General features: G+C 55.2%; 2 protein-coding genes across 3 annotated transcripts in view; both read right to left on the bottom strand.

The window, feature by feature from the left end:
• Nucleotides 1-7801, bottom strand: part of LOC122389056 (protein FAM135A-like) — a 32759-nt gene extending 24958 nt beyond the window's left edge. Inside the window, exons 1-4 of the mRNA XM_043380724.1 lie at nucleotides 7681-7801; nucleotides 7018-7104; nucleotides 3804-4035; nucleotides 3294-3439 (exon numbers count right to left, since the gene is read on the bottom strand). Coding sequence (XP_043236659.1) covers nucleotides 3294-3439; nucleotides 3804-4035; nucleotides 7018-7094 — 455 coding nt within the window. The 5' untranslated portion in view covers nucleotides 7095-7104; nucleotides 7681-7801. The remainder of the gene's footprint in view (nucleotides 1-3293; nucleotides 3440-3803; nucleotides 4036-7017; nucleotides 7105-7680) is intronic.
• A 468-nt stretch (nucleotides 7802-8269) lies between these two features.
• Nucleotides 8270-10955, bottom strand: part of LOC122389088 (WAS/WASL-interacting protein family member 3-like) — a 42201-nt gene continuing 39515 nt past the window's right edge. For both annotated transcript variants that reach the window (XM_043380776.1, XM_043380777.1), the window contains 2 exons: nucleotides 9469-9626; nucleotides 8270-8995 (listed from right to left, as the gene is read on the bottom strand). In XM_043380776.1, coding sequence (XP_043236711.1) covers nucleotides 8804-8995; nucleotides 9469-9626 — 350 coding nt within the window. In that variant the 3' untranslated portion in view covers nucleotides 8270-8803. The remainder of the gene's footprint in view (nucleotides 8996-9468; nucleotides 9627-10955) is intronic.

Here is a 10955-nt window from a genome sequence, read left to right as displayed (position 1 = left end):
CATCCACATCTGTACCGGATCAGTGGCCAGCGCAATCCGGAACGAGCCGACAGTGCCCACTGCCCAGTGAAATGGTGGTAGGTATGTACCGGACGAAGAGGACCAGCCGGGACCATCCGGGTCCCGGGACCAGCCGCCGTGGCTGGGAGCATGGAGGTTGCCGTCCATAAACAAGCTCGCGGTAGCATGAGGGCATTTGGTGCGCAGCCGCCTGTGCTGCGGAATGTCCGCCTGCAAGGTCGATGTTTACGTTCACTGAGAGGCCTGCTGGTGGAGCCGTCAGTTGTTGGCCAGGGTCGCCTCAGTCGGGAAGAGTGCAGTGGGCAGAACACCAGCTACCAGCGGTCGGTGAAGCGACCATGCAGTGGCCAGACATCAGCGATCGTCGAACAGGGCACAAGCGACCGGCGGTCAGGGCACAAGCGACCAGTGACCGGAGGACGAGCGGCCAGCGACCAGTAGTGAGAGCACCAGTGACCAGTGATCGGTGAAGCGGCCGGCGATGTCAGGAGACGGGCCGGCCGTTGGTGCCACCGGCGCGCTGAGGGACCGGCATGTGGCCAACATGCTGCGAGCCTGTGGCCAGCACATCGGACTGGTGGTCGACCGTATCGCAGAAATCGCCTTCGCCAACGATAAACAGTACACGTTCATGAAATGCCAAATGGAGGAACAGACTGAAAGCATTCAGCACTTTTGTCGTCGTCCACTGTTGCACGAACTCCAGAAGCGCTACACCCAGTGTGACTGTTCTCCATTCGGGCGACTGCTGGTGACGAGTGTGGCCACATCGGGCAGTTCTGCCGAAAGGCTCTACCAGCCACCGCGACCGCCGGTACATCAGACGCCCTCCGACGCAGACAGAATGATCGAGCTGGGCCCGGTGCAGTGGGCGTTCCCTGCCGACACAGCGGACAGCCCGGCGCACGACGGAGACCGGCCTGGCACCGGCCCGGCACCGCGGCTGCACATCACCGACACAGAGAACCCCGGCTTCGTGCTGCTGCTGCAGGAGAAACGTGCCAGCTGTCGGCACTCGGAGCGGTTGGCCTTCCGGGCGGAGCACGTTACCCAGTTGCTGACCGACTACCTGCGATTGACCGCTTGTGAAGCGGTCACGCGGCGCGCTATAAACGGCCCGGCCTGTTCCTACTCAACCGCTTCAGACACGGCGTTCCAAGTGACTGAGTACGACGACGTGCCGTGCCTGCGGATTCCCGTGTGGTGGTTCTCTGATGAGTTTTTCACGCGACAAAGGCGTTACGGCTGGCCGCCGCAGGCCGTGCTGGATGACATACGCCAGTTCGGTCTGCACCTGGTGCCGGTGGGTGCTCCCGGGAGTCGCTCGCAGCAGATCGAGTGGCGGCTGTCCTTCTCCCGAGCAGAGCTGGTCGTCGTCTCTGTGATGACGGACATCCAGAGGTTTGTTGTCGTAGCGTTCAAGGTGTGCAAAGCAGCACTAGGAACGGATGCCAAGGTAATCAAGTCGTACTACGCGAAGACGGCAATGTTGTGGTTATGTGAACAGACGCCAGCACATGAGTGGACGAGTGTCACGAGCGGCTTGCGGAGGCTGCTGGACTTCCTCGGTGAGGCTGTCAGCGAATGCAGCCTGCCGTGCTTCTTCTGGAGCCGCATCAACCTCCTGCGGTCCGTCAGTCGGGCCGACAGGAAAGCGATGAAAAGGTCACTGACAACCATCCGCAAACACATGATCAGCTTTTTGACTCAGGAGTTCTGTGTATTTGATACGTATCTACATAGGAAAATGACAGAGAGGACCGGGCAAACAACGGAACACCAGGTGCGGCTACGCCTAGCCCGCTGGCAAATACTGGTCAAATTACGAGACGGAATAAGAATGCACATATCACTTACCACTGCGAAAGGTCTTAACAGCCTGCTGCCAGTGCTCCTGAGAACTTACACGCCGGACGAAATAAGCGGCCTGTTGGGCAGATTCAATCACTGGCGCATTGTGCACAATGGCCTATACCGGGCTCTGAGCGTTGCCCCAGCGGAGGTGGTCGCGCAGGTGCGGCTCTCATTCAGCCCTGACGGTGGCCTCGTGTGGGACGCGGCGCCACTGTTGGCCCTCCTCAGCGCAGAGGACATGCGCACCCTGCTGGGGGACCCGGACGCAGTGCGGCTCTGGTTGCGACGACAGAGCCGGAGGCCGGCAGCCGAGCGGCCTCCTGGGCTTCCAACCGACCTGAGCTCGCCGCGCGACCGCTGCCGCCTGCTGCTCAACATCCCGCAGCTCTGCTGGGTTCTCAGCGACAGCGTCCGCTGGAAGTGGGATGCATACCGGCGACACGCTGAGCAGCTACCTATGGCTCTGACTAGATATGTAGCTCCGGCGGAGGTGGCAAGGCAGTCTGTACTGCGGCGTCTGCTGCAGGTGGAGCTCGGGACGCTGGAGGAAGACCTCCACACCGAGCTCCGCATGGACCGCTCGACGGCCGCGTCCACGGCCCACAGGGTCCGCGACGCGATGCACCAGATGTACAGCCACCCCCAGACGATATTCAGCTACATGAGAAGCCTGCCGGACTCCTGGCGGCTGCGGCACTTGCTGGCCACCTGACTGCGAACGCTGCAGCCGCCCGCCAGCGTCCAGAACGATAGGGACTGTGCAAGCCGCAAATCCACATGAACCGTTACGTCATGTTGCATGTGGCACCGTATGGGCTCGGTCCACGCCGGGTTAGCTATGTGTGCGATTGTTTCGCCGTTATAGCCGTCATAGCGACGTATAGTCGTATCGTATAGTATTACAGTCGTCATAACGACTTATCAGCTGATACCCGATACTTCTGTTTCTGTGATCGAGGAACGGGATGATAAAATGTGTCGTACGGCGAGGTGAAGCCGTGCCATACGGCTTCGCTCGAGACAGGATTTGATGTTCATTCGTGATGCACGCAAAGGGAATTTGAACAGCATGCATTTTAGCGAAGTTCGTTGCATCAAAACAATACGTTACATATCATAACAATATAGCCATTACTAGTTAAACGCAATGACATATGAACATGCTGTGATTTGGTGTGTGGTTGGATTGCCCCTGAATGAATTAATACACTTGCTGGAAGGGATCGAAGTTGTTGGCACATACTCATTATGCCGTGTAACATTGTTGCACGAAACTTAACTTACTCTCTCACACTAACACTTATGATGATGATTTGGGGGTTTAGGGCGACCAGACTGCAATGGTCATCAGCGTCCACTCACTCACACTTACCCTCCTACTTACTCTCTCACTCTCTCAAAGCGCTCGTCTGTCTCACCTGAGTGGCGAAAAGTGCAGTTTCAGCGTGCGGCTGGAGACGAGCTGCATGGCCGCCGTGCTCGTCTGCGGGCTGGTGTCGCTGCTCTCGGAGAAGTGCAGCTCCACCAGCAGCTGGAGGCCGGCCCGCTCCAGGCTCTCCACCAGCTGGCGGACACACAGCCACCGTCAGCTGGTACCAGCGCCGGCACGGCGGCACGGCGGGGCAGCGCCGGCACGGCGGCACGGCGGGGCAGCGCCGGCACGGCGGGGCAGCGGGGCAGCGCCGGCACGGCGGGTCAGCGCCGGCACCGGGCGGCACGGCGGGGCAGCGCCGGCACGGCGGGTCAGCGCCGGCACGGCGGCACGGCGGGGCAGCGCCGGCACGGCGGGTCCGCGACGGCACCGGGCGGCACGGCGGGTCCGCGCCGGCACCGGGCGGCAAGGTGGGGCAGCGCCGGCACCGGGCAGTGCGACCAAGATCCGCTCAGTGTTTGGAGGATTAGCATCGACAAAGCACAGGCCTACTAACCTTATTGGCATCGATGACGAGGTGCACCTTGAAGCTGAAGACATCCTCCAGCACCACCTCCTCGTTGCGATAGAGGATCTGGAAGGTCTGACTGACGGCACGCTGTTGATCGGTGCGCGCCGCCGCCACCGCCGTGTGCGCGTGCGCGTTGGGCGACGGCTCTTCGCATGTCACCTCAATCTGGTGGAGGAGCTTGGGAGATACCTGAAGACAGGCCTGGACCTGGTACAGCCTGCCAGCAGCACAAAATGAAAGTGGTCTGACAGACTGAAGCTATACCACCTTTTACAGCTAAATCAAAATTTACTAACATGATGACCAATTGCAAAATAATCACAAGGCCTAAGAAATTGTTTGACAGAATGTCATATCCTACACATGTTCAATGTAAAAACTGTTAGAGAGAACACTAATCTTCAAGTAAGGTACCTTTCTGGAGCCAAGGGACACTGTCTAACAACTGTCCACGGGCAGGTTCACCAGATCTGAGTTCTGACCCATAATCATTTCAGGAGAAGTTCATGTAGGTATGTTTAGCTGCAGGGTTACTTTTACAGGAAAAGTCGAGAGGGGGAATAAAGTTCGGGGCAAGGGCGGATCCAGGGGCATCTGAAAGGGAGGTCCAATGCTATTAGGTTGCAGAACCTTACCTACCCCCAAATCCTACTTTCTCTCCGGATTCTGGCCACTTTATAGGTATTGTTAGGTTGCCAAAAAAAAGCTAAAAAATATACGTAGGTACCTACCTTGGCGGTAAGGGGCGGGGGAGGTCCCAACTTGACTGCGCCCTTGCAAATGTCAATCAGTAGTATCAACCTATTACCCTGGCCAAACATCAAGTAGCGCCTTTCTAAATAGAGAGAGGTTAACACGTGACTATTTTTGCTAGGCCAAGACCGATTGAAGGACCCTGGTTCGAAGGAAGACCCTTGGTTCGGAGAGATCATGACCCCCGTCCGCCGCCGGTTTCTACGCCGACGCATGTAGCAATATGTCAGTGATTGCTAAGAGACGGAAGAGACAAGACAAGAGACGGTCCCACCGACCATCCGATCGGTATTGGGTCAAATCTGGAGTTCCCGCTGCACTGAACGTAAAATGGTTGAATGGAACCTCAAATTGAAAATTATCTAAGCGCCAGCAACGGTGATTGATGACTAGCGTCTGATCAACGATGATTATAGACAGGGGTGTAATTTTCCCCGGGGTGCCCAGCTGTAGGGGCGCCATGCCGCTTAGGGGACGTAGGGGCGCCAGAAGGTTACAAGGGCGCCGAGAGACCATGATAAGGGCGCCATTCTCCCAGAAGGGCGCCAATAGATTAAAATGCTATATGATCTAGGGACGCAGAGAGGTCAGAAGGGCGCCGCACAGTCAGTAATGCTAAGTTGGTAGGGACGTAGGGGCGCCAGACGGTTACGAGGGCGCCGTGAGACAATGAAAAGGGCGCCATTCTCCGAGAAGGGCGCCGAGTGATTGAAAAGGTTATATGGCCCAGGAGCCCTGAGAGGCCAGAAGGGCGCCGAACAGTCAGTAGCGGTAAGTTGGTGGGGATGTAAAGGCGCCAGAAGGTTACGAGGGCGCCGTGAGACCATAAGAGGCGCCATTCTCCCAGAAGGGCGTCAAGCGATTAAAAATGTTACATAGTCTAGGGGCGCTGAGCGGCCAGAAGGGCGCCGAACAGTCAAGCACGGTGACTATAAATACAGTCAAGGGATGCAAAGTGGACAGAGACATAAGGGCGCGAGATGGTCAGGAGGGCGCCGTTGGACCATGAGAAGGACGTAGTGCTGTCAAAAGGGCGCCAAGTGATTAAAAATGCTATATGATCCAGGGGCGCAGAGAGGTCAGAAGGGCGCCGCACAGTCAGTAATGCTAAGTTGGTGGGGACGCAGGGGCGCCAGACGGTTACGAGGGCGCCGTGAGACCATGGAAAGGGCACTATTCTCCTAGAAGGGCGCCAAGTGATTGAAAGTGATTGATTGAAAACGCCATGTGGTCCAGGGGCGCTGAGAGGCCAGAAGGGCGCCGAACAGTCGAGGGATGTACGGTGGACGAGACAAAGGGCGCGAGACGGTCAGGAGGGCGCCGTTAGACCATGAGAAGGGCGCAGTGCTGTCAAAAGCAGCACTGTCCCGTAGCTCAGTTGGTAGAGCATCGGACTCCCGGTAGTGAGAGCCCGGGTTCGAGACGCTCCGGCGCTCGATATTTGAGACTCCTGACGGGGATGGTCTGCGGTTGGTGGGAGCAGCCGCAGCCAGTTGAAGTCAGTTGAGTGGGACAGGCCGTGTCCGGCTTTGAAGGGCACGTTAAACTTTGGCATCTAAATTCTCCCGTTACCCGGAATTGCGCGATCGGACGGTAGGGGTCGGGGTCTACGCAACAAGCTCTGCTTAGCGTGGGCTCCGGCTCTGTCAATCCGTCCATTCAAACATTCGAGCTAAATTTATAAAAAAGGGCGCCATTCTCCCAGGGCGCCGAGTGATTAAAAACGCTATATTATCCAGGAACGCGAGGCGGTCAGGAGGACGCCGTTAGAGCATGCGAAGGGCGCCGTGCTCTCGGAAAGGGCGCTTGTAACATAAGACTTGTGAGTTGTGGGTGCATTTTCATAATTGTGGGGGCATATTTCAGGATTGTGGGTGCATCTGCCCCCACAAAGAGATATAAAATTACACCCCTGATTAGGTATAGAATATGAGTAGCGAATTGATTGAAAATGGGCTCAAAAGTAAATTTGAAAGGGGGAAATTCCCCCTTCCCTCCCTAGCCGTTCACGCACAATTTGAGAGGGGGAGCGGAATTTTCGAAGGGGGGAAATTCCCCTGTTCCCCCCCTTTAAAAGTAACCCTGTTTAGCTGACCGCCCGGCCTAGTGGTGAAAAGTTAATGTATCACAATTAAGAATGGCATGACATCAAGATAATGGCCACATCTTTAAATACAAAATCAAAATTCTATTGTATCATAAAAGCTGCACTAGCTGGTATAACTCTCTATGAAATATCATCCAAATAAACAAACAGGCTCAGGTGGTAAGTTTCAGTCTAGCCTCTAGGTGGCAGTGGATTCAATTACCAAGTGTTTGTTTTGTTGTGTCTCATATTACCTATAGCACACTGCTGCCCATATCTAACCTTTGAACACAAGTACATACATGCATGCCATGGCAGGATTAATCAAACTGGTGAGGTAGTGTAACTCCTTTTACTTACCCTCGTTGGAATAGGTCGACATTGAAGAACTTGTGTAGCTCAACTGAGATCTCAACTGTGGCTTGAAGTTCTCCCATGAAATGCACACTGTACATAAGAAAGGCAAGAGTTTAGTAGATATATTTAATATTACCACCATTGTGTGGAGAATGACTGGAGATTATCGCTTGGGTGAATGCAAAGTTGAAGTAGAATAAAGCTCAGGCTACAATAACAGTCAGATTTCCCTTTACTTTTCCTACTTCTGCATTTCTGATTGACCCCATTCTAAAAAAATGAGCATACTTTGATGACATGACTCGTGGGCCTGGCTAGTGGCAGCTAGCACCCAATTACTGCTTGATGGCACAAAGTGTCAAAAAAAATTAAGGAAAATTTCATTTTCACCATTAGTGAGGTTAGAATCGAGTAGGCAGTTTTGTCCGTAGAAGCTATGCATTGGGCACATTGCAATGCAAGCTCAACAGCATGAAATCACCACTGTTCTAGTATCTAGCTCCAAAATGCACATATGAAAATTATTGGGAAAAATCACGGGTTAAAATAAGTGAAAATTTGACTTTCTCAGGCTTTTTTGCTCGTTTCACTGGCTAAAAAGCATCAACCCAAGACTAGCTTAAACCGTACATACCAACCCAAGACAAAACAGCGACAATATCTTACACAGAGCAACGTTGTAGTTGAAACTATTTAAATCTCAATTCCTTGATTTTCATCTAAATTGTTTACTTTGACTACTGGACTTAAATGGAACTGACTGACAATACAAAGCAGACAGTCCAAATCAAGCCAAAGCTCCAATTTATTATGCATTTATTTCCGGCCAGAATTGAGCTGAAGTGCGCAGCTTTTGAACCACAACAAAAGCTGCCACTTTGCCCGTAAATATGGAAGCACATGATGAAGAAATGAAGGAAATTACTTCTGCCAAACGTTTAGTTGCGTTTAGGGACTTTTAAAACATAGATACCTACATATAAAGACCATTGCGATAAGTTGATATTCAGGACATCGTTCTGCGGTCACATACGTAACTATCCTGATCCACGGGATCGTAGAGCGAAAGACACCCTATCGTATCGATAGTGAATGTGTACAGACTGTCGACAGCCGTACAAAAGAAGGAATATCTCCAGACAAATTGAAGAAGCTAGCTAGACTGTCATGAAGTATACTGGTGAGCGCTTAGCATCCTAAAACCGTAAAGGATACCATAATAACCAGTATCTGCTCGCATACAGTAAAACACTCATCATATTGAACAAGTTTATTCTCACTTCAGAGTTCGAACAGAGTCGGAAAAATAATACGCTTTATTAGTCACAGCTATTAAAATAAGTCCCCAACCACAGCGTGATATTATAGTGCGCGGACGCCGTCACCGACACCGCGTTTATCCCTGAGAATTCGAAAGTCTGGGTGCGTCGACGCACGTCCGGCTCTCACAGGGGCGGTAGGTAGTCCCTCTGCCTCATCACTCGCCAGGCGTGCTGCGCCGACAGGGGCAAACACGGCACGGCAACGGTAGTGAGCGCACGCAGCAGATACAAAATATCACAGGACGAACGGGCCGGGCGGCCGCCGACCGCTGCCGCGGCCAGGAACGGCGCTCGCCGGCCCACCACTCTGCCGAGGGCGGCGGGGAGCTCACCGGCCCACCACTCTGCCGGGAGCGGCGCGGCGCTCACAGACACACCACTCTGCCGAGAGCGGGGACCCCTCGCCGGCCCACCTCTCGGCCGGCGGCGGGCAGCTGGCGCGCGGCGCCGGACCGGGCGGACGGCCGCTAGGTGTCGCCTCGGCCGCGCTGCGCCGGCGCCGACGGCGGGCTGCGCGGCGACAGGGACACACAGGCGTCTCCGACAGCCAGCTGATGGCAGGCCAGGCTGTACTGCTGCAGACTGCGGCGCGGACTGCACGACGCCCAGCCGCGGTGGAACACGAAGAACGGATGCTCCAGCTGAGCCTCCACCGTCACCTGCGCGGCACACAGTGAACGTTAGCATCCAACACGGGTGCGACCGCGGGCCGACGGCCCACACCTGCCACTCCAGGGAGAAACGGCGGGCAGGCGACGCCGAGCCACACGCACGGGTATCAGCAACGCCTTAACCGTCTGAGCCCGACATGATAACACCGGGCTTCGATATCAGCCCCAGCCACCACGCGTCTGCCGCCTGGCTGTTATTCCCTAGTAGTTACGTTTCTCGACCAATGAACGCCACCTTCACCTATTTCATCCGCAACGGTTTCATCCCCATCGGCCGCTCACTGCCCACCCTTTCCGCTTCAGTTCGTGATTCGGCCGCGGTGTGCTCTAAGTCTATCCTACCACTAAACACCCGCCAGCTATGTACCCTGTCCAGCCATCCTCTCCGCCTAGTGGCCTGCCCTGTGGTCGCTCGCCACTTCCCCAGTCCACCAAGTAACCCCTGGTCGCTCGCCACCCACCTCCGTGCCGCTGGGACCGACGGCGAAGGCGATGTGTGCGGTGGCCCCGAGCTGGTCGATTCGCTTCACCACGCTGCGGTCCAGTCGCAGCTCGGCACACCGGTCCGCCGACGACTCAAAGTCTTCGGTGCGCAGCTCCTCGACCCGCTTCAGCCGGCCTGGGAACCGGGGGAAGCAAATAGTGGTCAGACGACTTTCAGTGGTCAGTGGGTCAGAGGGTGGTCAGGGTCGGTCAGTGGTCAGAGGGTGGTCAGGGTCGGTCAGTGGTCAGAGAGTGGTCAGGGTGGGTCAGTGGTCAATCAGAAAACAGTCACGGTAGACGAGGAACAGTCGGTGGACGTTAAATCGTTAGGGGAAGGTCGGTCAGTGGTGGGAAGATGGACAGTAGTTCAGGTCATGCCCCATCGAGAGCTGTGTGGGACGGACTATATGAGACCATTCACACTGGCAGGTCGGTCAGTTCAAGCACAAACAGATAAGATACGCGAGTCCCAGGACAGGAACAGAAACGCATCGGGTAGTCGGCGCACAGCACCGGTCAAACAGTGTTCGGACGGAGGGAATCGCAGGGAAGAGAGGCTCAGAAACAGGCGGCGCAGGAAGCCTGCAAAAGCGCCAGGGCAAATTGCTGACCGGGAGAGCTTCAGAGCTGGTGAAAGAAAAAAACACGGAAAAGAATATTTGCGGATGGAGGGATGCTGGAAAATGTTAAGAAATAATTAAGTGAATCGTTGGAACCGGAAGTAGTGCAGCTCAAGCATCACCTATAAATCTACTGGCAGTGCCAACCAGCTGCAAAAATAGCAGGTTGACATTCGTCTCGAGCAGATCTATTTCGGTTGGAAATGAATTGCCGTAAACTGTCCTCTTTGGTTTGCTGAGAGGCCCTTCTCGGAAGGAGGCTGAGCCAATCTTAGATAGGACATCGGCTTTTGGAGCGCGGCAATGATTACAATTTACAAGATAGCATTAGCGATACTGAGATTATTCGCCATAAGAACAGACCATTCACGGGTCAGAAAAACGTCATTTCGGTATATTTGAGGGTCTATGGACGTGACATCCGTTGTTCTCCGAAATGTTTCAAGCTGCTGTTGCTCGGAGCACGACCATGTCCCCTCCCTGACAGCATCTATACCCCCCCCCCCCCGGGCGCCTACTCTGCCCAGCCTCTCCTCAGCCCCCCCCCCCCCCCGGCGGGCGGCGGCACAGACGGCCTGACGCCAGCCGCTGGCGGGGCCGTGTCTGGCTCAAAGGTCAGCCGACCCAGCCAACACCGCTCGGAGTGCGATGCGGGCGACATCCGACCACGTGGGCTGTGGCGTGAGGGGAGCTCCAGGGAACCGATCTCACGCCCACAGCCCGGAGGAGGTGGGCAGTGAGACAACTAATCCAACAAGCTCAGAGGCGCAAGGTACGTAGCGGTGTTAGATCCATAGTCTGAAGCCTTGGTCTCAGTTAAAATCACTTCTGACATCAGGTAATAG

The sequence above is a fragment of the Amphibalanus amphitrite genome, unplaced genomic scaffold (genome assembly GCF_019059575.1).
Source record: "Amphibalanus amphitrite isolate SeventyFive unplaced genomic scaffold, NRLGWU_Aamphi_draft 000343F_arrow, whole genome shotgun sequence".
Classification (NCBI taxonomy): Eukaryota; Metazoa; Arthropoda; class Thecostraca; order Balanomorpha; family Balanidae; genus Amphibalanus; species Amphibalanus amphitrite.
The sequence above is the reverse complement of the archived record's forward strand: the minus strand, read 5'-3'. Positions and strand labels throughout refer to the sequence as shown.